Below are 27,150 nucleotides of genomic sequence, written 5' to 3' on the forward strand. Positions count from 1 at the left end.
TTTCAATAGTGCAGGAAAAATGATCACCGCAAAATGGAATCGGGTTACAAGAGCACGAGCCACTCCAGGTGAAGACAAACTATTGTTTTCAGTCCATTTACCTGAGTGCTCAACTGTCATTAGTTTGCGGTGGGCCGGTAGTCCATTCAGCCTGGGTGATGGATCTTCCCGGCCCATCTCAATGAGCGTCGGGCTGTGCCGCAGATCAGTGGAGTTAATAGCGTTACATCTAGCCGGTGGTGGGCCAATGCATCTCCGTCAATCCTCCCCGCTGATGGAGCACTGGGGCCCCGGGCCCTCCTGGCTATGTGTGCCAGCGATCTGCAGCGTTTGTCTTGTGAATATTCCAATTACAGTGCGTGCCTGACCTTTTGAGTGAGCTGAGCTGGTGTAGAGTTATCTTCTCTCCTGACACACAGCGCCTATCAGTCAACGTTTCAGCGAGAGAGAGAGAGAGAAAGAGAGAGACAGATCTAAGGGTTTCAGGCTGATTACAAAGAGCTTTAGATTGTTACACATAGCCCTAGATGTGCAGCGATTAAGATGCATTCAATGCGCAGATAAACATACGTGTTCACTCAAACACGTCCGCTCGGTGTATCCACATGCCATGTATCTGCTATAATCAGCTGGCTAACTGCCTGACTACACTCGCTCCCGTAAACAAACCCTGTGACGGGCCAATATGCCTTTTTACGAGGTTTATTTCACAAACCTAGCGTGAACAAAGTCATACTTTTGTAGTTCCCTCGCCCTCCCAACAGCTAATCTACATCTTTCATTGAATCAAGAATGGAAATGGCCAAGAAATGCTTCTTTTTCAATTTCATGCTGAGGTAGCTCAACTTAGTGGATGTAATTTCTCCTAACAAGAAAATTCATCACAATGTCGTTCACTTAGTTCGACCATGAGAGAAATCCCCCTCCTTCTTTAGCTCTTTTCCCCCTTATTCTACGCTTTGATGAACATCCCTAAAACATCACCACTTCCTCCATAACACTTCTGACCATAACTAGACAATTAAGTCAGCTGTTAAAAAGAAACAATAGACTGTGATCTACATCTAAAAAGATGCCTAGCAATGTAAACCACAATAATATATAACATGAAGTATAAACTGAAAAGGTTTGGTGTAGGATTTACGTTGAAACTATTTTCACTGAAATTGCTAATAAGTTCATAAGAAAATGACAAGTAATACATTGAATAAAACAGAAAGACTGGGATAGTATTTTCGTGTAAAATCTTTGTAAAAATGATTTACAGTGTATGACACATAATTATATAGAAGTGTTCTGGCTATAAAATATGAATGAATGAACTGGTATCAAAACCAAAACCATGCTAATGAACTATGATACTTGACCTTATGATCTAATCATATCCCTGTTGTTGATGTTTTATAAAAGCTCTCTAACACTTCTTAATTGTGGTAAAAATAGCTAATTGCTTTACTTTTCAACCTTTTTTTTACTCAGACAACAACAGTCAAACTGAGGCAAGCGCCCGATGTCGCCACACAACTGAGGAAATACCTAGCGGGCAAATTCATGCATCAAATAACTTCTGGTAAATACCTCTAGCAATAACAATCACATTTCAATTGAAATGAAGTAGCACTGGAAGATTTGAGCGTGAAAGCAATATCAGCTTAGCGCCAAATCAAGCATGAAGCCTCACACACAACCTTAATTCATGTTTTGCATACGACAACAGCATTTCCTTATCGCCGCGTTCACTCAATCCCTCTCGCGCACAATGCGGCGCACACCGCTAGTTCTCGCTCTTTGCACGTGCTAACGTTCTCGGCTGTTCTCTGGCTCGTGATGGAGATGTTGAGGCCGAAATGACAGCGACGGAGAGGGGATGTAGCATCTATCCTACACTTTAAAGATAAAAAATGTACCCGGACGAGCCCCCGGAAATAACATCCACTGAGAAAGCCTGCAAGCCCAGGCTAAGTGACACATGCGTGCATTTGAAAAGCCTCTTGTGTATTTGCGAGCTGAGGCCGGGCTTATTTACAGCATTTGTTGAAAAGCCCTGAAGAGCCGCAAGCTGAGAGGGTCTCTTACATATGTATTCAGACTGGGGGCAGTGAGCTATGAGCCAGGCCAGACACCACTCATATGATCTCCCTCTCGCTCTCTCAGCATTATAGAATTCAAATATTTCAAGTGGAAGAGTGGCAACATCTGACTACCTTGTGCATAGTAAATAGAAAGAGGGAGAGAGGAAGGAGCGGGGAGAGAGAACAGCTCTGGCAATCGTAGCCCTCGACTCCTTAACCAGATTTACATCATTTTAATATTTGTTCCGGAAAACCTTCACATACAAACATCCCCAGGCAGGCGTTTCACAGGCTGATTTGTTACTATTCATGGATAAACCGGAGAGAAACTGTAATACTAGACATGCTTGTTAAATTCACAAGGCTCCAAAGCTGCCTTCTAGAAAATCCTGCCTCTTGGTTGTCAGCTTAAGATGCCGGGCATCTGCATATGTGAGCTTTTTAAGCTCTGTTAAATGGTTTGTGGTGTCATAGGCTGTCAGAGATACTGGGAGGATGAGGTTCAGGATGCTCCAGTTTCCTCACCATGTTTTTATTGCGTTTTGAGTTCAAGGCGACTCGCTCTGGGGGCCTTTCTCTGAATCACCTGCCTCAAGAAATATAATGTTCGGTTCATTGCTCTGTTCGCCACACTAGGTTTGGGCAATGAACAACACTTCCCAGAAGCACCTGCTCCACATTCTTCACAGTTCTCAACAGTTTATTGATGGCGTAATCCACAGTGAAAGTACGTCACTTCAGTCTCTGGCGGAGGCTTCTGCCCTGAGGGCCGTTATAGATTTCAGTGCCGTAATTTCCGCATGCAGGGCTGTTAGGAAACATCAAAACAGCAGGAAATGAGATGTGAAGCGGTCATTGATCTTGACCGACCGACTGCTGGAGTTTTATTTACACACAGAGGTTAAACGTAATTGCTAAAACACAAGCGGCTGGTCAGAGTTGTGGCCTAATGGTTAGCCCCTGTGCTAACACATTGAGCCGTAGTGCCCGGTTGAGGTCACGGAGAGTTTGAATCCGGGAAATGTCATTTCTTAATAACCCACTCGCCCCCACACTTCTCCTCTATTGAATCAATAAAGTGGTATCAAATGAATAAAGAAAATATGAATAGCAAAAAAAAAAGTATAAATACACAAATGTATACAAGGTTAATAAAATAAACAATAACGTCAAACCAAAAACTATTCAGACACCAGATATTATTTTCTACTAGTGGGTGCAGGACACTATAGTTCATTTATGTAAGTGAGGATAGCAAAATAAAGTAAACTGTGACATATTATACCCAAAAATTCTTCATACAGTGGACTACCAGTAAAATTTGGGACCAAAATTATCCAGACACTTTGACCTGACCTGAGTGTTTTTTCTTTATTTGCTAATGCGACCTTTTACACCAAAGACTGAACAAAATTAAGCATTGCTTGGTCATTGGTTGACCTAAATTGGTATTATCTAATGGTGTACTTAAATTTAGCAGCTGACAGCTGATTGGTTGATTGTAATCCATTACGTACCTTTCTATCAAAGTTTCCTGACATTATCAAGATGAATTTGTTCTGAAACTCAGAGTTCTTGTCATATTGTATTACCATTTTCGGAACTATCGCGAATAAACTGTGATAATGTGTGAACATTTTGAAGGTGTCTGAATACATTTTGGGTTGACTGACTGTATATATATATATATATAATAATAAAATAAAAAACGGCTGCACTGCATAAGCACCTGTAATGTAGAGGGGCACCTTTGCAATACAGTAGATAAACATTTGTTACATAATAAAAAATTCTCCCTTGTTGCCTAAATGTGCAGACGTGGTGTGTTTCACCTGCGCACGTCTTTGACCTGTGTTTCGCCCCCATGACGCTACTAGGGCCGCCCAAGCATGAGCAATGTTCAAGAGTGTTTGTTTCCAGCAGATTTCCCTCCGTTCCTTTCTCTCTCAATCCCTCCTCCTCATCCTGTCCCTCGCTCGATCTCTCTTTCAAAGCCACGGATTGACATTTCGCCCGGTCTCTGGAGAGGCCGATGGGAAATGGAGTTACTACTGCAGGCGCACTGTAAATTCCATACAGCCACATGTTATGTGGCCTAAACACAAGTGACCACTCCAGGATCTGAGCTCTGTGGTGATAATAGAATAATGCCTGCTGTTGTCTGGGGAGGAACAGAGCACGCACATCAGTCACGGCGAGGCTTATATCTTGCAGTGTCATCGCGAGAGGCAGCACGCCTCTATATGTCAAAGCTCGACATCTACAATGTCTGCTGATAGTGAAACGGTAGCGGTAAAATACAACAGCAAGCCATCGAGAGTGCATAAAACGCGTTTTATTTTGTTACTAGCGCTGATCTTTATGAGTGCTTTGTGAAAGGTGGCTCTGGTGAAACAGTATGTATGTGTGTGTGTGTTATTTACACACTGAAGTGGAGGAGTCTCGGGCCGGTGTGATAAAGCTAATGAGCTTCTTTGTGCTGGAGTGTAAATGAGACAGTCACCTCGCTTTCGCTATCTGCACGGTAGAGACTCCAGGGGTGATTACTGCTTTAAATTATGCTCAAGGGCAAAGCTCTATTTGCATCAGAGGGGCTTTTATTTGGCTGATGAGCGGCGAAAGCCGTCATCACCCTGCCTGAAGATGTTGCACTCGCAGCTCCCGGTGGACGGCGGGGGAGACAGAAGCGAGACTGGCTGTTTGTGTGGCGTCTCTGCGTTACTTTGTTACTTTCCCCTCCTGAATGACAGTCAATGGACCCCTAGAGACGCCTCCTCCCACCTCTTCTGAACGCGTGCATGTGTGTTAATGTGTTTGTGGGGTGATGATGGAGTCAGACTCATTGAATATCAATTAGCACACTGGTTTTTCCTCTGTTATGTTTCCGCTTATGGTCTATTGTGGGATATTTTCCAGGTGTTTTCTTGCATTTGCGCAAAATCTTTGTCAAAATGAAGTAAATAAGGCCTATTTAGATAATTCGTTTTCTGTGGACAACCCCCTCCCTCCTCCCCGAGTGGCTCCCTCAACTGCGATACTACCTCCAATTTCATTTGCTCTTACACCTGAAGAAGACGGGGAAAATATGGCTGACACTGGCTGTCAGGCGTCTCATCTTAAATTCTCCTCAAGCTAAAATGTCGGGTTAATTGCTGTCATTTTTACACCGGGCCAGCGACTTACACACCGCTTCCTGTAACAATTGCTGTTAGCAGAGGGAAAAAAATATAAAATGAACAGTGTCCTGTGCATATGGACACGACATTCATAAATGCATCTGGAAGTGTGGCTAATAAAAAGCGCAGAACTGATCTAAAAACAATATTGAGCGTTAAACAACCGAAATATAGCACGAGCCGATGGAAATATGACGTTTTATAAACTACTGCAGGAATTATAATTGAAATCTTATGGATGAAGGTGAAATGGATGGTGGGTGGATTTTAAAACGCTGTTTTTTTTTACTGATGCTCCCCAGAGGTCTTCCTCTCCAGACAGGAAGTTCATTTGCAGAGTATGGCTAACTACTCTATAAATCCATACAACCACAGATTATTAAACAAGAACAATCATAGAGGCTCCCTTATATCACATCACATTATCTACAGATCAATGCAAACCTTCTTGTATACTTGATCTACTATTAATTTAACAACATTAAAAGCTCATTTAACAACAGCCTACAATCAATGAAGTCCATGTCCTTGGCAACCATTCTTTTCACAGACACACTGCAATACTTCTTCCATAAAAAAGGTTCTTATTGAAAATCTGGCAAAATTAAAATTAGCCATAAAAGTTCATGGTCAAATGCGCAAGGGCTGGATTTAGTGCCTTAAATCAATGAAGAAAATAAATAATAATCTTATAAAAATTAAATAAAAAATTAGGTGTTTTTTCCTCAGTAAGAAAGTTTGGCAGTGCACAAAAATATTAGTCTACTAACAATAATTAATAATTATTTTGAATTGGACTCTTTCATTTTTCTCTATCTAACACACACACATATATATATGTGGTTATTAGGCAGATGTGTAGGAATTTTCTGACTGTGGCGTGTGTGAGAGGGAACTGTGCAGGAAGTGTGTGAAGTTAACAGCACCTGGCCTCCCTTTAAAAAGCCTCCCGAGGCCTGTTAGCTGGCCCACTCATTTCAATGTGTCTGTCTGCGCTCTCTCGCTCCCTCTCTGTAAGTGAAACATTGTCACTCTCTCCACTGTCTCTATGGCACTTATCTCTCCTCTCTTCACTCTTTCTGCTTACACTGCCCTTTTCTTCCACTCTTAGTGTGGATTATCTACAGACAGATAACACAAAATATATTCAAGTAATATTCAGCTATAGGAATAATACTACTAACAATTATTATCAATTATTACCAATAACCTTTGTACAAATGACATTTTACAATTCAATAATTCATTAATAATGTTATTTGTTATTGTTATACTATTTATGACTATTAGCTATCGTTAAACTAACAATATGTAACAACAATAATAAACATCTGTAATATTTATGGTTAGATATTTTTGTATTGTAATGCTGCATCTAATCTAATTTTATATTATAAAAGCTATTTAAAAATATAACAAAAATTATATTAATACATATTTAGATTTATATGTATAATAATAAACAACCTTAATACTTATGTTTAGATGCTTTGTATTGTAATGCTGAATCTAATCTAATATTGTGATATAAAAGCTATTTAAAAATATGACAAACATTTTAATAATACATATTTAGATTTATATGTATAATAATAATAATAATAATAATAATAAACAACCTTAATACTTATGTTTAGATGCTTTTGTATTGTAATGCTGAATCTAATCTAATATTATGATATAAAAGTTATTTAAAAATCTGCAAAAATGTATGTAATACATATTTAGATTTATATTATATACATTTATAATAATAATAATAAACAACCTTAATACTTATGTTTAGATGCTTTGTATTGTAATGCTGAATCTAATCTAATTTTGTGATATAAAAGCTATTTAAAAATACGACAAAAATTTAAGTAATACATATTTAGATTTATATGTATAATAATAATAATAATAATAAACAACCATAATACTTATGTTTAGATGCTTTTGTATTGTAATGCTGAATCTAATCTAATAATGTGATAACACTTAAAAACACAACAAAAAATTGTAGTTATAAATATTTATATTATAAACACATTTATATTTATAATAATAATACTTTATTGTTTACAATTTCAAATTCTGTTTACGTTTATATAATAATAAAAATAAAACTTGACAGTATTAATAGTAATAATAATAACAATGATTAAATTATGGTTAAATCATTGGCTTTGTACTGTTGTTAGCACAAGACAAATTTGATCACTTATATTTATTTACAATTTTACAATTTATTTTATAATAAGTAATATAATAAGTATACATTATTTGTTGAATTTTTAACTGTATATTTAAGTTTTATATTTAAAATAACAATTATACTATTTTTGTGTTTGTTTACTGTAACAAACAGAAATATTTTACATAAAACACCTATTTTTACATGCATTTTATATTTAAATATGTAATTAATATTTTATAATATGCACTACTTTATTTTCCAATATGTTTATAATATATTTATCATAATAACACATACATGAATATGTATTTATTTTTACTATATACATTAAATCCCTATAAAACGATTATAAAACTAAAATTGAGATGTTCATTTCGACACTATTTATAATATTTAAATAGCAATTATAACAATTATAATCATCATCATCAACTACTAACAATTCACAAGTATGAACAAACTATAATCAATAATGGCTTTGATACAAGTTTACAAAAACACTTTTGAACAGCACACCATTAACCACAAAACACTGATCTCTATCTCACACACGGTGAAGGTGTGCAGGTTAAAACAGGAGTCAGTAATGAGAAAGCGGGGGGGTGACCCCAATCAGACACGTGTGTGAGACACAGAGAGAGTGAGAGAGACGGCCAGTGTGATGATGAATGGGAGGAGAGGCCGTGAGATGGGGGTGCTGTTGTAATCACCAGCTGGAGAGGGTGGCCAGGAAGGGGGGGTGGGTGTTCGGAGAGGCCCACAAAGAGCCGCAGGACACACTTCACTCTGCTACACTGATCCTGTCTTACCCACAGGCTCATGGACTGCTTTCAGCTGCTGTCACCAGGACTGAGCCACACACACACACACAAACACACATAATAATAATACGAGCTGTCATTTAATAGCTATAAACTGCAAGATTCGAAATACAAACAAGAAATATATAAATATCACAAACTTTTATTGGAGTACTAAACATTCCCATGACAGCCAAAGTGTTTACATCCTTGAAAACGATGCAAAAGAATGACTGAGGAATCCCAAATTCGGTTCTCAGACACATACTCGCATCCAGTGACACACTTGTGAGTGAATAAGCCAACACACACTCCACACCGCCCGCAGACTATCCTTGAGCTCTGCCTGACCTCATGCTGCTCTTTTGGTGAGCTGTCAAACCCATCACTCGCTGCACCGACACACACATCAACACACGACACTTCTGCTTTCAAAAGTCCAAATAATCAAGCACGCAGTCCCTATGCATATATACACTGACATCAACACAACATGCATTGGTCAGTTGAGGTTTCTTGAGTGAACGAGGTTGCCTGGCAGCCCATAAAGTGCGCAGAAGTCAAAGGAGGAGGCCCTCTAGTGGCCACAAACAAAGACACACAAGCAAAGCTCCGTACACACATGCTAACATACATGCACGGCCTCACCGGCACACTTCTCCCACAGAATCAACCAACAGCACACCTCCAAAACACATCAAAAACTGCTCAAATACAGCCAGATTTCGGCACAAAGTCAAGAAATTACACCCGCAACACAAAATAAACACCACAATAAATAAGCACAAAAAGACATAAATAAAAGAAAAGTCCAGTTCCTGTCTAAACGCACACAACTGAAGGGTGTCAGTCAAATAGCTGCCTGCTGAGTCTTGTGTGAAGCCAGCGAGAGAGAGAGCGAGAGAGAGAGAGAGAGAGAGGGAGGAGAGAGAGAGAGAGCGCGGCGGATGACAACGGACGGGGGGGAGAGAGACGCAACTTACCTGCTGTTGTTGCAGATGCAGCAGCTCGACTGCGCTTACTTCACTGCTCGTCTCCCCACTTGATCTTCCATCTCTACTGCCAGCATCTAATTGGCTGCTTAGGCTGCTCATTCCATTTTGACTCATTGAACTGTTGCTTATTGTCTCATTGGCCGACTCCTGCATCATGACTTAATACCTAGAAGTGATTAAGAGGCACCGGTTAAGGCTCTTGTTACAATCCCCTTTAGTTGCCTCCTAAAAAAAGGGGGGGGTTAAAAAAGAAAAAGGAAAAATGGGGGGCGAAAAAAAAAAAAAAAAGCTTTCCATTATCAACCCCTGCTCCCTTTGCAAATTAAAGCATTTAACGGGGGGAGGGGTGGAATTATGCATTCACTGTGTAAATGAAGCAATACAAAGAGATGCACGTTTCTTCCTGCCTTATATACATATATTCTTTTTATATTTCACTTAATGTGTGCTTCTTTTTTAATTGTATTTTGTTGCATATCGACCATCGCACACAGACAAACATCCCGCCGTGTTTGAAAAAATAAATTCAAGGGACTTCAATGCTGTGTGAATAATTTCAAAAGGAAAATATAACATGTAAGAAACAGCCTTTCCCCCCCCTTGTTCAAATGTCTTAAAATATCCCCGTTGCGCCTCGACTGAACGGAGTTGCTTAATGACGCACAGCTAATCATGCAAAATTAAAATTTGGTACAGGAGGTGAGGGGAGAAGAGGGGGAATTACAAATCACATGCTTCTGTACTGTGATGAACGATATAATGGTCTTTTCTTTTAGCTGAAGCAAAATAAAATTTGCCTGCTAGTCAAACGAGGAGAGGGGGGAAAAAAAGCCTATGTCACTTATAGGGTAGTTCTTTCCCTCCCTTTTATTTTAATCACATACTCAAATATTCATTATTTCCGTATATTTAGCAGCGTCCGCCGAGCACAATTAAAATTCAAACACCAAATTCAAACAGAACAAAAATCGCACACGTCAATTTCTACCCTGGCAAATAAATGAAAAGATATTAAATAAATTTTCACTGGCTTCTATTAGAAATCAAAACAGGGGAGAGTGGTGGATGCACAAAAAAAAAAAAATCACGAATATCACTAATGATTGTGCTAAAAACAGCATAAATTATGCATATTACCTCTTCTCTGGTAATAAATGTTTTATCATTTTCCCTGCATAAATGTTGTGTACGTTCACAGGAACCCTGCCAAGATCTGTGGAGATTTCTGCAATAAATAAAAGAATCGTCCGACCCAACAAACGCAATTCAAGGTGTGTTCTGCATAGCTAATACACCCACAAGAGCGTTAATACACACACAGACACACAATCTCCTCCGTCATTCACATATTCATCTAACCCCCCCCTCTCCTCTCCTCTCTTCCCCTTACACATTTACTTTCTCTCAGAAAATGACGCTGGGCCGTCTCATATTTCAGCGCATTCAAACATAAACAATATTAATTACGCTAATGGCGAGCGTGCACAATAAAATATCCCTAATCTCGTGTAATGTTTAGAGGGGATTCGTTTTTCCTGTAACACTTTCATTTATTTCCCTGACAGCTCCGCCATCCTTCTTTCCACAGATTAAACGCATCAATTTTGTCACCTGCTACGTACGGACAATTAGCAGCGATCTTTGAACGAGAGCGTACAGTAACTCGACAGCCGAGCCACGGAACAAAAAAAAAAGAAGAAGAAGAAGAAGAACGGCGCTAATCAAACGCACGACACAACAAAGACACAGTCTTCTAATCCACGGCTGCTTTTCAGATCAGCAAATGACATTTTAAAGGCTCGGCTTGTGTTTTATGAGACACGCGAGAAGCTTTTTGTGCATTTATTTTAAAAAAGTACTGCACTGGTCAAAAAACAACAACAACTTGGGGACAAACAAAAGTGCAGAGAGAAAGAGAGAGAGAGAGAGAGAGAGACTCGCACAGTGTGAGAGCTGACGAATCTCTCCTGAAGAAACACAAAGCTGCCGTAGAGATTAGGCGACTAATAAGTATTCAAATTAGGCATAAATTTTACATGCCCCATGTTTAAAATATTCAGAGAAGGGCCTCTTGATTGCCTTTACGCGAATTTTATGAACAACGTAATGGAGTGCTTTTTAATGCTACAATGAAGGAGACGAAAAAGTGAGGGACGAGTTTGTTCCTACCCCAACCTGGGTTAAAAAAAAAAAAAAAAGCTAATTAAAATTACATTTCGGATCACTGTAATCCCAGTTTGCACTCTGGAAATTCAAACATGATTTTAGGAAAAAGACAAACTGATCATTCCCAGAATTAAACACACGTGTTTTTAAATAACTAAAGAACAGATGACATTTTGATGTAATATTGGAAAAAAAGAAAGAAGATTTTTCACTTCAAATTTGGTTTGGGGTTAATGATGCGGAATACTGATCATTATAGAAACACACATTATTAACACTGTATCCCCTAAATCCACATGATCCACAACTGGCGTGTAGGTGTCTAACTGAACGTAATGCTCATGCAGATGTATGCAAAGTGTATTCAGAGAGATCAGGTGCTGCTTTAACCTTAATGACAGCGGTGAGATAAATTAATTAGCCATCTGAAGGCAGCATCCAAATCTGCCAATTACAATGTCAATTAGAAACACATCCTAGCTCGCGATCGTTTCCACGCGATGGAGCGGACACGAGGAGGGTTTGGGGAGGGGGTTTCGTGTTTGAATGACACTGAGTGAAGGAGAGAGTCTAGTACGGTACTGTACTGCCTGAGAGAGATGGACGGAGCGAGAGTGAAAGAGAGAGAGAGAAGAAAGCCAGCACCAAAAGTCTGTCTTTGTTCGAGTCTATTGTGTGACCCACGTTTCTCCGTCTCTGACCCTTGAGGCCGAGCGCCTGTCACTACAACACTCTGTTTTTTCCTAAAAACCCACCGGGGTCGAGGGTTCGTGCTATTGGAACAATGTTTACGGCCCTCGCTAGTGTGGAAAAGCTCCGGTCCATTTGACACCGGAAAAATTGGACGAGTCCTAAAACACATTTCAGTGAGTCGCTGTGACAAGTGGGCTTGTGGGCCGTTATTACCCGTATCATCTTGATAACAGTCATAATCTAAAGGAAAATCTGTGGCGGTGTGTATTCAGGAGGGTTGATAAAAACCAATCTGCTCTGTTTCTGGAATAAAAGGTGTTATTTGGATCTGTTTCTTTTCTCGCGGTGTGTGTTTTTTTTTTTTTTTTTTTGTGCTTTAAACGCTGTAACAGTACCAGGCGTGCGATTCCTTTCTGGCTGTGCAAATGTTTGCTCTTGAATCGTGGGCTGTGCAAATCTGTCCTTTCCATCAGGTGAAAAATCCCAGACAGGATCCTGACAACACATTCAAGGGCTACGCCTGTGATTTCGGGTGGGTGGGTTAGCAAAGAAAGGTGTGGGGAGGGTAAAGCCACAAATATAGCCCAGATGTTTCTCATATACACACACACACACACGCACTCCTCATCATGAAGGAGTAAAGTTACTCATGCTCGTTTGAGCTGATCTGATTTTACAACCACAAATGTATGCCTTCTTATCAGAGCTCGGATATCACAATTCTGAGTTCTCCATCGTCTAAAGGCGCTCGGAAACCGCGGGATGTTTTATACAAGTCGCTGAAAAGGGGCACTGGAGGCTGCAACTGTGACATTAACACATTCTCTCTCTCACACACACACACTCACAGAAATCATCCACTTTCGCCGAGACGCACTTCATTTTTCCCCTCCCGTGGAAACCGGCGGCCCTCTCCCCTGATAGGACGCGCAGAACAGACCTGAAAAAGAGCTTGATGATTATTTCAGGGAGGCATCGGAAAGGCAGACTCTGTGATCCAAGAAGACTAGTCATTATCAGCGCATTGCTCAGGTGCCCGGAATCCTAACATTGCAAGGAAGGGTGAAAAAACACGGGAAAAGAAAAAAATACTAAAAATTACATTTCACAGTCTGCTAGCTTCACCCGCTCTGATTCGGTTAAGATATGGATACCATTTAAAATAATCACAAATTCTGTGCTCCACTGAAATTAATTCATCATTGCCATAAGTTACAATGCATACAAAATAAAGCAGCACAGCGCTCCACTCTTCTCCAATATTTAACAGTCGGGAATGCTTAATAAATCAAAATGCCAGATTTCGAAAACGATGATGCAAAGTTGGATTTTCATCCCGAATGGAGAGTATGATCATTAAAAATGCCACTGAACACCTAAAAAATGCAGTCATGCTAGCAGTCCTTTTTGGCTCTTAGGGGTCACCGTACACCGTTAATGACTCTCCTCTAAACCTGAATGTAATATTACAGATAGAGGGATTTCAAAGTGATTCACAATGGACGAGATTACACAGTAAAAAGAGCACGAGGGAAATCATATTTATACCACGAGTTCAAAAATGAAAAGGGAGGATGAATACATCGCTTTTCAGGATTAATGGTATGCAAAGCAACTGAATCAAGTGTTGTTATCGCTGGTAAAATGAGAACGCATTCAAGAAAAGAATTTCAATTCATCGTTTCGCTCACGATAAATAGACCATCTGTGATTCGATTCATTCAGCGCTGAATGCTCAGAACTTAATTCTGGGCTATTTACATTAAAAGAAGGAGAAAAGGGGAGGACGATAAAAGAAAGAGAGAGAGAAAAAAAAGCACAGAGAATCTGAGGGGGACAAAAGAACACTGCAATAAATCCCGGAGAAGCTCTGAAACAAAACCAAATCCTTGAGAAATAAAAAAAAACATAAATGCTAAACACGTTGTGACCTACAAAGAGTTTTGCTTCAGATTTTCCAGCACTTCCGGAGTGAGTGAGTGTTTCAAGTCTTTCCATTTGATTCAAATTTTACCCAGCAAGCACCTCCCTCTCGGACGAAAGCAGCTCCAGAAGTGGGTGACTAGACAGTGACGCTGGTATCTCATCAAGCAGTCCCTGTGCTTGCATTTTGGGTAATTTCTTTAATTAACTCAACCCACCTAATCACCAGTAATTGACCTATAAAAGGAGGAGGCCCCATTGTCTGCTCCAATCATCTTTGGCAGGAGGAGACAGTCTCTCCCTCGCTCTCTTTCTCACTATTTATCCATCTTCTTACACTATTTACCTGCTTCAAAACGCATATTTCATTTCATTTCGTGCCGCAATTATCCTTTGTGACACCGGCTGCGTGTGGGGCGAGATTAAAAGCCTTGGGGTGGAGGGGGCAAGCGCGCTCGCCCCTGCCTGGGACACGCGGCCGCGTTAACGACCGGGACGGCCCTGGTGCCGCCACACAGACACGAAGCTGCGGAGAGACATAGCTCATGGTGACGTTTCCACTTATTTGAGGCTGATTAGGGTCATTATGTCCCCCTGCTCTGATTTATGTTGTCATTCTTTCGGCCCGGTCCTGCATCGATAGATCTTAATGAATTGGTAAATAAGGGTGAAGATTACACTTGACAACACCGCAACATTTCTCATTCATACCCGACAAGATTTATGTAACCAATTAGGGCGGTAACAGGCGAGATTGGTCGAGAGAAAAATAATCTTTCCCGAGGAAAATTACCCCGAGTCTAAAACCTCGACAAAATAGATAATGGGCAGTCTTTAAGGGAGACTTAGTCACAGAGCGAGAGTCTGGGCTGAAGGGTTCTCAGAAGTGCATTTAAAGAGGGAAGCGGCTCTTGTAGGACTTTCAAATTGATTTTTTTTTTTTTTTTTCTTAAAAATTCAAACACACGACTGCAGGAACACGAGCACACGCACACTATCCTCACACACACACTAATCAGCCACCATCTGCATGTCCAAACCAGAGGCCATGAAATCAATGGATTAAAAATTAACCTCTCACCAACAAAGAAGCACTTTGATGTGCAAATGTGAACTCAAGAAGGTAGATTGCAAACTAGTATAATATACACACACACACATAAAAAAAAATACAAATCAATCATTTCTCCATGACTTCACTGTGTGATGATGCCTCGACTGAAGAAATCCATTTGCATTTTTTAATAGTCTGCTGTTTCAATTATTTAATTTACATCTGTGCGGTGTGAGTAACCAGTCGACTCATTTCACATTAAAATATCAGATAAAAAAGGCTGATCATCAATGAGCGCAGACAGGCCGAGGAGGACCCGGAGGGACGTGGGAGAACAGAGGGAGGAAAACGAGAGTGATGCTGGCGTCGTCTCATCCAGCTTCCCCCTTCAAGCACATGCAAATAAGGCTGTGATGCTTAACTGCATCATTTATGGGGATAATAGCGGCATCATCATTACGGGACTCAAATTAAATTACATCACAATTAGCATAACAAAGTGATTGGTTAAACTTTCAAAACAAATAACTGCCTCGGCTAATGAGCGGTGTTAATTGGCACGGGCTCTTTCGGAAAAAAAACAAACGAACTGGGTAAACATGTGTTTTGGTTAAATCGTTTTTTGAAAATCATAATTTTCTTTTTTTGGTTCATTGCTTTCTTTTTATTTCTTTTTTGAGAGGGTGTAAAAAGGAGGCAGGAAAAAAAGTTCAGCGAGGGGAGCACCAAATATGCAGCATTTAATTTTATCACACTAAACAAGCACTCGGAGACTCAGGAGAACAATGTAAATTATTCGTCTGATTCTCCATGTGTGCTAATCACGCAGCTTATTATGCATCAGGGTATTAAATTATAAAGAAGACAACGTCCACATTCCAGCACAAAGCCATATAAAAACTTAATAATATGCTCACAATAGCCCAATGGTGAGCGCCGCTCACCCTTATGAATATTTAAGTAAACAAATTGTCTGCCCGCCTTTGCTAGGGATAATTAGTACTCGAGGGCTAATCATTTTACTGACCCCACCTCCAAAATGGGACAGGCTCGTTGAAGTTTTAGGAGACTATGAAATCTTAACTCTTTCAAATTAAAAAAGGAAAAAGGAAATAAAATGCACATGTACAACTAATGACTATTTTACAATTACTACCCTGCTAAAAATTACAATACAATTTATTTAATTGCCAATATACAGAAAATAAAACAATAAAAAGCAATCAAATGATTTAATTTGCCATCAGCACACTATAAACTCCGCAAACACTTCAGTTCAAATAAAATCACCTACTAGGCAAAGTCAAAGCACACTGTTCTTCGGCATGAGAAACACACACACACACACACACACACTCACTCACTCACACACACTTAACGGCACGCGCGCACACACCCGCACAAAACCACATTCATTATCGTCATTGCCATTATCACCAGCAATTAACCCACAGATGAAAGCAGCCCACAAACCAAGCCGGAGAATGCCATAAGCCTTGAGGAATGACAGCGAGACTGAAAAGACCCCGGTGGATGGATGAAAGTAGGAAAGCATGTACGGATGGAAGGATGGATGGATGGAGGAAAAGGTGGCTTTATTACCTGTAGGTGAGCGGTGTGGGACGGCAGGCAGGAGAGGGTGTTTCGCGGAGAGTCGGGCGTCACGGGGAAGAGCGTGCGATTATCAGTGTCATCACTCCAACTGTGTTTATACAGACTCGCATCATAAACAAGCGTCTCTTTGGCCCCGTCCCTCACGCGTCGCTCATGCATACTTAAATCGGCAGTGCACCCATTAAAAAAAACGACCCCTATCTCCTGACAATTATTCCTTCATCTCCACTTGTCACCGAGCAATTACGACAGCGTGCAGACAGGGCCCAATAGGAGACGCGGGGCTTTGGGAAGCCGAGCGACCGGCCGGGAACGAAGGGAGGTGATGAAAAAAGTGCCTAAAATGGAAATGTGTCGACCTGACCCGAAGCTTTTCTGCCTTTTGTGACGCACTGGAAATACTGGCATCATTAGAATTACATCTCTGAAAATTATCCAAAACTGCAACTAATCATTACAAATGTTCCTGCTCCTGTGCCTCCTCTAGAAATGCTCTTCAAAAATGTGTTCCTCTCCCTCTTTTTCTCTCTTTTTCAAAAAGAAAGGAAGTCTTTCGTCTTGCTGACTGAGTTGCTGAGTGAAACAAGCGAGTGTGTGAGAGAGAGTGAGTGTGTGTGTGTGTGTGTGTGTGACCATGCGCACCAGCGTCTGAGCGCTCCCTCACAGCCTGCGCGTGGAGCCGGGGACTCGGATCGCTCTCCGCCAGCCGCCTCTCGCAGCTCTCATTTGAGCGCTCTGCTCACGATACACGCACACACGCTTGCTTTCTCTCCTTCTCCTCTTTCTCTCCTGCATTCGGACTCCAACCGAGAGGGGATTTAACACACGCGGCCAGCTGTGGAGGACGTCCCGAGCCCCTAAAAACGCGAGGTATGTGTGCCTGCCTTTTTTTTTTAAATTCATTCTAGCTCGAATGAGATTAGCCGGCATGTGACCTTCTCAAGTCTTCAAACAAACTAGTAAGCTTAGCTGTTCTTAAATAAAAACCACAACACACTCAGCCAGGGAAAAAAATAAAAAAAATGAACCTACCTTTTGAGAAACGACACACTATCCCACTCCCCGAAGGTAGAGGCATTTGAAGATATTCTTAGAAGCCTTGAAGCATTAACTTGCATCAAATATGAGGAATAGGATGCCACTGGTAGGCAACAGCATCAGAGCAAGAAAAAAAAAACAGGAGGGGGGGGAGAGAGAGAGGTGGGGGGTTCGAAGAACGAAAGAAAGAAAAAACTAGCTGACGTTCACTGTCAAAGCCATCATTAGAGAACTATTTACAGCGGTATTTACACGAGCATTGAGGAGCGCCTCTTGCCCGATCACGTCCGAGAAACCCATGGCATTTTTACGCCTGTAATTAAAACAAATCAAGCAGACCTCTGATTGTTTTGGCACCCGAGGACTAATCGTACACAAAAATCAGCGGCTTGATTGTCAGGGTGGGGAGGTGTGTGTGTGTGTGTGTTGGGGGGGTGGGTGGCACTTCTTTTTCCTGCATTTCCTTTTCTTTCCCTTTCGAGATGGATGGAAGGCTACTTTAGCAAGTTGAGTGATAGCGTGGTGGAAAAAATAAATAAACACGCCTGCTGCTTTCCTTATTAGGCCAAACTAACCCCCAAAAAAGTCCTTACGAGGGAAATATTTGAGTGGAAACCACTTCAGATGCTTTGCAAATTTGCCTTTACAGAAGTTAATGGTGCACATTTGCACTATTTACTGACTGTAATGAAATATTTCGCTTTCGTATTGTAAACGACTGAACCACTGGTGTTTGTCAACCCCTTCTCTCGCTCTCTCGCCCCGCATGCCACAGATGTTTCTCCTAGCAGTTCCCGCAGACAGGAATCCGCTCACGGAGACGAGAGCCACGCTCTCCCCCAGGAGAGGAGTACAAAGGCCAGTCTGCACGCGGCAGATGCAAAACCGAGTCCATCTGCTGCAGGCTTCCCGTCGCCACATGGAGATTGAAAAGTGAGGGTCGTTGGGAAGCGTTCGCGTAGACGTCGCTGGAACGCGAACAAGGAACCAGCTGTTGGTAAACGGGGGAGATGTGAACGAGCAGATTTTAAATACAAAAGACTGACGTTGATGCTCTTTGCACGTGGTTTATATATGAGAATGGACGACTAAACGATTCCATATTCAAGCTGCTAGTAAAATCAATTACCTCATATACAAGTCTAGAAGGTCTAAAAAAAATGCACACATCACGATGGGCGAGACATTTTTATGTTGTGCATGATCCACCCAAGCCAAGAATGACAAATTTATTTAGTTTTTTTTTTTAAAAATAGCCTCTAACACATTTGAAATCCCCACTCTGAGCATGATATAACAAGCTCCATGTAGCACATTATCTACCAGCTCTACTGGAACATATTTTAACTGTATGACATCATTAGAAACCGCTGAGCTCAAGCCAAAACCGTTTCTAGGCCTCCGCCACTCCAGACTAGGGCAAACGCTCAATGAGGAAGTGTAAAAGGTTGCTCTGGCAGGCATGGAAGGCCTCCAGGTCTTGGCGTCACCACAGGAATTGCGTCTAATGCATCATATTTACATTTCTTCCCAAACGCTAAGGGCTACATCGCGCCCTAACCTTCACTTCATGAAACAAACAGGCCGATTTAGCTTTTAGCGCTTGACAGCCGTTCTCAGTACTCGTTCCTATCGGGTTGTATTCTGTCTGTCTCTCACTTAACTCTCTTTTTTTCCCTTCTCATTTCACAGGGCTTTGGACTGCAAGGTCAATGAGGACAAACAATTCCAGCAGCGGCTCTCGAGCGCATGCAGAAGAAAGTGTTGGTTGAGGGGGGGATGGACTCGTGTTTGGCGGCAGCAGTGGCAGAGCTGGTGTCTCCGAGCGCTGGCATAATTTCCATGGCAACCCCTCTAACTATTAATTTTCAATTAAAGCAGACACAAAATGCCTTGCCCTGGGACTGCGGAAGGTGTCAAGAGCACACTGGGGGAAACCAGGCCTTTTTGGAGCCATGACGCTACTGGGCTCGCTCATAGTGACAAAAATCACACAACTGAGCATCTAAAAACTGCTTTTTATTTCACAAATCACACCAGTTACGACACCAAAAGCACAACTGAGATTCATGCATGCTAAATATTAGCAATTGATAAGACTGAATAACTTTTTGGCATTATCATCTCTATTATGTCCCTTGGTTGTTTAACAGAGGCGTTGCCTCCCCCTTGTGTCAGTTTTAAAATCTGACAGGATTGTCAATTGCAATAAATTGTTAAGTTTACAATTTTTGGAGAATTTCTTTAGTACATATTGTGTAGAATAAGGTACACATACCTAATTTGCTGCCATTCAATTGTACTATACATAATGTAGGGTAAAAAAGTCTGAGATCACAAGACATAAGATTTATTTATATCTTATAAATTGAGTTGACAAGCATGAACTCCACTATAATACTTGATCATGTTTGTCCGCATGTTTCGAGATGATCCAAACTAATCCTGAAAATCAAATGATCACTGTGACAAATTTGCATATTTAATTAGTGACCTAGAAATAGTGCAGAATCTTAAATATTATATGGAAAAAATTAAGAGACCACTCAACATTGATTTCTCTTAATTTTTTCCATATATATATATATATATATGTATGTGTGTGTATATATATTTTATTTATTTATTTATTTATTTTTTATTTTTTTTCAAAATGCAAACTGTTAGATTCGATTCGATTCTTAATCCCATGCATTTTCAATGTGAACTTAGACTTTTACACCCCACAGTATATGGGTATTATATCAGCCACCCTGCTCTCTAGATATCAGCATCAGCCCATGAAAGACTCCTACCGGTTGACCACCACTAAAGACCGAGCTAACAGCAGATTAAGCTGAGCTAGTGTGCACTCACTGAGAGTCTGATGTGTGTTTCAGGCCTCACAGAAACGCCGGCAGCATTAAAGCTGTTCTCTGGCTGGAGAGTTATCCACTTGAGCTCATCTCCGCCTCCGATCCATTCGGCTGATGACTGAGCCTGTGGAACGCACTCGACACTTGTAAACAGCCCTAATAAACTCTCAGCTGTGGGTCTGCATGTGTCCTGAACATATACATACATGGGATTTAAACAATAAGAACACTGCAAATTCAAAAGCATCTCAGCCCCTAATGACAGTCAATGTAAATCAAACACCTTCAGCCTTCATTAGGAGTTACGAATCCCCGACTGATCGGCAGCTATTTACCCAATTTAAGATAGTCAATAACCGCCGGCTTGGTCAACTAACAGAAGTTTTAGTTCCCCCTTGTGTCAAAATCTACAAACAGCATGACCAATTTAATCATTATATATATATATATATATATATATATATATATATATATATATATATATATATATATATATATATATATATATATATATATATATATATATATATATATATATATATATATATATATATATGTGCATTCATTTCATAAATATAAATGAATAAATTATCATTAAACTATGACATATTATTTTGAGCATGTTATAAACACCTATATCAGTATTATATTGCCCACTGACCATCCTGGCATCTAAAAACGGGAATTGATCATCCATTATTATTTGTTCTTCAAATGTATGATTAGAAAAAGCTTCTTTTAGTTGTTGCATGTTTGGTGATCAGGTGATCACAGTCCGATTACCATGACTTGATCTATCCATTCTCCAGTTTGAGTTAAAAAACGTAAAAAAAAAAAAACAGATTAATGGCAATCTCATAAGACCAGCCTCTCTTCATCTTAATGATGCTCTTCATCGCCGATCGATATGACCTGAAATGGACCATTAGAGCATAATGATTATATAACAGGCAGCTAAACATTATAATATACTGTACTTAAGTGCCGCGGTATCCATGGCAACCTCCTTTTGCCTTGCATGGCGGAACCTTAATGAAGTCCTATTAAGTAGCCTATAATGATAGTGTCCAAATGTATTTGCATATATACTTCAGTAGGCAAGGGAGGGGGACGCAGCAAAGCTCAACAATCACAAGAGCGCAAGATAAGATGTGCGTTTAATCCACAGCATTACTCTGAAAATAACAACCCCGAGCCTCAAAGAGCTCAGAGACGCAACGCACATCAAAATAAGCCGCTATCTGCGCCGGTAAATAAGCTACGTTTGGTGGCACCTCCATTAAAAAGCTAATTAAGCTCAGGGGCCAGGAGCGAGACGGGGGCCGGCTTCAGCTCAAGAGGATCCCTGTGCGGGATCCCTCACATGTGACTTTCATTTGCGACCCTGGCCGGACGCCCGACAGGACATCCCAGAGAGAGTGTTTGCTCGACTCAATATCAACAGGCGCAGCGAGTGGCCCCAGGAAAAGGGCCTTGCCTTCAGTTCCTGTTGAAAACAAACCAGTGCGCACTCATCAACGCTCAGCACCAACACTCGGCGATGTTCTCGCGCTCTCTCTTTCTCGTTTTCTTCCTTTAATGATACCTGCTCCACTCTAGCATCTGTAGGGAGGATTGAAGTATACATTTCAGTGGAGAAATAAAAGAGATCGAAATGACAGAAGTCAGACAGTTCAAGCTGACCGGCCACTTCAAACAGAAAGCCCCGCAGAACGAGACAGACACTCCAGGTTAAATTGGCTCTTCTGTGTCTACCCTTAAAATGCGGGCTCCTTCAAAAGCGCATTTGAATTAGATGAGTTGATGAAATCAAAGACTTGACTGTGTGGGTAAATTCATACAAGCAAGTGCAGCTCACAGCAGTTTACCTGTTATGCGGCAGATTGGCGGCAGATGAAAGCAAACTGAATGGCAGCCGACTTCCTCTCTCGCTCAAGAGATATTATCATACTGTAAAGGCTGTAATTTGTATTAGCGTGGCATTGTTGGAAATACGCAGGTAATGGGTATTTGATGCGCTCGGAGCTGCCAAACTTGTAATAAGATGAAAGGCAACATGACAAGTCCTCAACGATGACCACTCGGCACACGTTTGTCAACATGACAAAAAAAAAAAAAAATTCTAAAAACAATAATACATTTTCGCTTTTTTAGACTCTTGAACATCTCAAAAGATCAAAGACGGGGAGGGAAAAAAAAAACTGAAGAAAACTGGGTCTTTTGTTGGCAATGCATTTCACGTTTATCACCATGACAAAAAAACATCTAAAACGGTTATATTTTGGAATTTTAGACTCTTAAACAACTCAAAAGATAAAATACAGAGGGTTAAAAACATTGATTATTGTAACAAAAAATAAATCATTTTGTAATAAATGTAACAAAAACAAACAAACAATTCCTCAAAAAAAAAAACTGTTTTATCTTTGTTTTTTTTAGGCTCTTAAACAACTCACACAACGCGCTTGCCAAAAACGGAAAGGTAAAAACAAAAAAACATAAATAAATGCCCCGTCTATTTTTATAACAACACTAAAGAACGTTTCTCTGTCTGCGTAATTCTTTATTCTTCAAATTAAAATAAATCAAGTTAGTTAAAAATGTACTACCAAAACACTAAGTCAAGCATCATGCCTAGCCTTCTTTATTTTCCATTTCTATTGTTGCCAGGGTGTTGCTATGTGGTTGCTAAGGTGTTGCTTACCAGCATAAATCAAAAGCGCAAAAAAAACAATCCCAAGTGCATTTACTTAGAAACGAAACCCTTTGTGTACTTCTGCTCAATAAGACTGAAGTTTAAAACTTAGGGTTAAGGGTTTGCTCAAATCACTAAAACCAAGTAGGAGCAATATTAATAGAGATGCTTGAGCACATAAGTGGTCATAGTCTGTTAAATTTGCTACTTAAAGGGATAGTTCACCCAAAAATGAAAATTCAGTCATCATTTACTCACCCTCAAGTTGTTCCAAGCCTGTTTGAATTTCTTTCCTCTGCTTTTTCCTCTGCTGAATGTCAGTATCCAGAGAGTTCCCATTGACTTCCATAGTCTTTTTTCCATACAGAACAGAAACTGTTCGATTACTCATATTCCAATATCTTCTTTTGTGTTCAGCAGACATTCATACAGGTTTGGGACAACTTGAGGGTGAGTAAATGATAACAGAATTTTCATTGTTTGGCGAACTATCCCTTTAAAATGTAAACATGTAAACGATCCGATCACAAACACTCCAAACATTTAAATGTTTTCTTTAACATTTCTTTCATGAAATCACAAAGATGGGAGAAAACAAAATAAATGGAGAAAACATTGGAAGTTGGACATATCTTAGCTATTCTCACATTACACCAGAACCCAAAAAGTAGCATGAGCTACATCCAATCCAGTGGTTTGACTATTCAATCAGACAGCAAATTACTCAACAAAAAAAAAAAGAGAGAGAGAATTAATTCAGGAAAATGGAATCCCACCAAAGAATAATAAACTCATTATAAGGAAATTTCTAACTTAACCGTTCTCCATGCCGCAGCTAATTTAAACCTAATTTTTACTAGCCACTAATTCAGTAGGGGGGCGGGGATAGGAATTACATCTGGAGGTAATTCGCTGCATGGAGGCTAGCCAAATAAAAAAAAAAATGAGCGAAAGAGGGGCAGGTTTGGCTGAAGGGGGGGGGGGGGGGGGGGGTCTGGTCTCTGAAAACTGCTGAATGTTTTCATAGTGCTGTCATCAGAGAGGTGTTACCTTTGGGAGAATCGGAGAGAGAGACACTGAAGTCCTGATAAAGGCAACCGGCCCCAGATGATCAGACTCTAGAGAGGTGGCAGCCCTGTTTGGACTAGACGGTCTCAGCCCACCACCGATATTTAAAACATCTCATGCTGGATCACACGCCTGAACATCTGTGTCAACACATGACAAAATCTGAAGCGGGGAAAAGTTGTTTGGGTGCATCAGACAGCCTGAGAACGCAAGTACAACAGCAACTCCCAACCACAATTCTGACAAATGGGTGTTCCTCCAACTAGAAGCAGTTTTATGGCCGAAAGTTTGATCTTTATCAAAACAGATTTCTTTTTGTTTTATGAATTTCACATTAAATCTGTCAAATCCACAGGCCAGATTTTATTGTTTTATTCATGTCCTAGACCCAAACTTTAAATCTTAAATTATAAAAAAAACAAAGGAAAAAACCCCCATTAAATTTTAATATAAAAAGTAAAATACACCATTCAATCCAACTATTAAATTCAATTAATTGTGTGAAAAGTATTTATATTATTTTTCAGTCATGTTACTACTGTCACTGTAGAATAATTTCCATCACAAATAATACTTTCTCCTTTAATAGTTAAAAGTGTACTTAGTGTCATTTTCAAAATGTCATTTTGTTAAAAAATGTACTAAACCAGTTAAAATTAACCAAATGAAAAGAGTTTATTTTACGCAAATATTACTGAAAGTAATTGTTATTAATAGAATAAAGTTAAATTAACTCAATAACTGATTTTAGTGAACTTAAACTGAATGAGTGCAGCAGATTTCTAGTTCCCAGCATGCTTTGCATCAGACTTCATAACGAGAAAACATGTTAAAATGAAGTGTTATTTTGTGTTTTTACACAAGAATAATAGGTTAATCTGAATAATGATTAATTGGTTAGGATGGATTGATTGATTGCAAAAACGTAAGATTATTGCTGAATTCGCATACTTCTCTTACAATTCCTGCCATAGAAAGATATAGTGAATGTAGTGTGGGGTTCTGAATTTAGCATATGTTTATGGCATGATGTGTACATACAAATGTATAGTGATAGTTTATTTGCAATATTAACGGATTAGTTCACTTTTAAATAAACTTTTGCTGATAATTTACTCACCCCCATGTCATCCAAGATGTCCATGTCTTTCTTTCTGCAGTCGAAAATAAATTAAGGTTTTTAATGAAAACATTCCAGGATTTTTCTCCATATAATGGACTTCAATGGGCTCCAAACGGTTCAAGGTCCAAATTACAGTTTCAGTGCAGCTTCAAAGGGCTTTAAACGATACCAGACAACAAATAAGGGTCTCATCTAGCAAAACGATCAGTTTCTGCGAGAAACCGAGCAGTATTTATGCTATTATTTTACCTCTTATCAGACGAACGTGATAATCTCTGAGCTCCGCCATAACTTCCGCTAAGTGAGGTCAAAATACGAGCGTGGTCATAGATATATCGATCGTAGATGTCTCATTCTACTGATCCGTGCAGGCGCTAATGAGGAATCTACGTATACATCTATGACCATGCTCGTATTTTGACCTCACTTAGCGGAAGTTATGGCGGAGCTCAGAGATGATCACGCTCATCTGATAAGAGGTAAAATAATAGCATAAATACTGCTCGGTTTCGCACAGAAACTGATCGTTTCGCTAGATAAGACCCTTATTCATCGTCTGGTATCATTTAAAGCCCTTTGAAGTCATTTGGACCTTGAACCGTTTGGAGCCCATTAAAGTCCATTATATGGAGAAAAATCCTGGAATGTTTTCATCTAAAACCTTAATTTATTTTTGACTGCAGAAAAAAGACATGGACATCTTGGATGACATGGGGGTGAGTAAAATATCAGCAAAAGTTTATTTAAAAGTGAACTAATCCTTTAAGACATGCAAGTATGATATTGCTAGCTAGCAGCTAAATGTAAAAGATTTGACTCATTTTGATGTGTATGCAATCGAATCGTATAAGTTGGCTTAGTCAATATTTTATGTTGCAAATAACATGTTTATGCAGTACAAAATCAAAATGTTAAGTTCTAGTAACTTAATAATGGAGTTTGCTAACTTAAATTTGAGGCAACTGATTTATTTGAGTTCTTCCAACTTACTAGGGTTTACAGTGTAATTGTGTCCATTTAGGAAACATAAAATGTTGGATGAATTAAATTAACCTTAGCAAGACAGATTTTAAATTTTAAAAAAATAAATAAAAAAAAGCCATTAACACCACAAAAATCCAAGTAAAGGTGGAAATGACATTTGTTGCTTCAGAATAAAAAGAATACCTATGTTGAGAGCGTGCAAAGTTGAAGAAATACCCAAATATTGAACATTACCAACCTGTGAACAAGCAGACAGGCTCCTTGAATAGTTCAAAAATCCTACAAAGACTCAAAGTGAAAGACTAAGACTCAATGGTCTCGTTTGTAGGCACGGCAGATACACGTCGGATCCGCTCCAGGTGGGAGAAAATGAAAAGTTTGGACTCCAATAATCTATAGTGAAAAGTGACTAAAAGAAGACATTTACATTCGACACAGACCCCCACCTCAATCTCAACTACCCCCGTGTCCTCTTGAACAGAAAATGTGTTTTCCAAATGAAAATAAACTGAGGCCGGCCAGTTTGAGGCAGTTAAATTCAGGAATATGAGATCAAATAAAGACTCCTGTGGCGGCTGAAAAGAGAAATGAAATCGCTTCTGAGGAGAGATGTACCGGGTAATAAAATCACTCCTTTATATCTTCCTAAACGGCACATGTTCCTGTGGAGTGGTTAAGCTTTGGCGCGGTCGGTCAAAGACAGTATGCAAGTGGC

The 27,150-nt window shown here is 39.9% G+C and overlaps 1 protein-coding gene and 1 long non-coding RNA gene across 5 annotated transcripts in view; one reads left to right on the plus strand and one right to left on the minus strand.

The window, feature by feature from the left end:
- Positions 1 to 27,150, minus strand: part of foxp2 (forkhead box P2) — a 108,733-nt gene that overhangs the window by 47,996 nt on the left and 33,587 nt on the right. Inside the window, exons 1-2 of one of the 4 annotated variants that reach the window (XM_079818187.1) lie at positions 16,661 to 16,794; positions 9,211 to 9,388 (exon numbers count right to left, since the gene is read on the minus strand). The exons of 1 other annotated variant lie outside the window; for it this stretch is intronic. In XM_079818187.1, coding sequence (XP_079674313.1) covers positions 9,211 to 9,378 — 168 coding nt within the window. In that variant the 5' untranslated portion in view covers positions 9,379 to 9,388; positions 16,661 to 16,794. Of the gene's footprint in view, positions 1 to 9,210; positions 9,389 to 16,660; positions 17,269 to 27,150 lie in introns of those variants that run through there. 2 more of the 4 variants (XM_079818186.1, XM_079818185.1) reach the window with 2 other exon arrangements.
- On the plus strand, positions 17,199 to 19,940 carry LOC307127139. The gene is made up of 3 exons (XR_013816601.1): positions 17,199 to 17,542; positions 18,486 to 18,707; positions 19,403 to 19,940. It is a non-coding gene; the product is annotated as an uncharacterized lncRNA (long non-coding RNA).

This window comes from Gobio gobio, assembly GCF_949357685.1.
Source record: "Gobio gobio genome assembly, chromosome: 5".
In the NCBI taxonomy this organism is placed as follows: Eukaryota; Metazoa; Chordata; class Actinopteri; order Cypriniformes; family Gobionidae; genus Gobio; species Gobio gobio.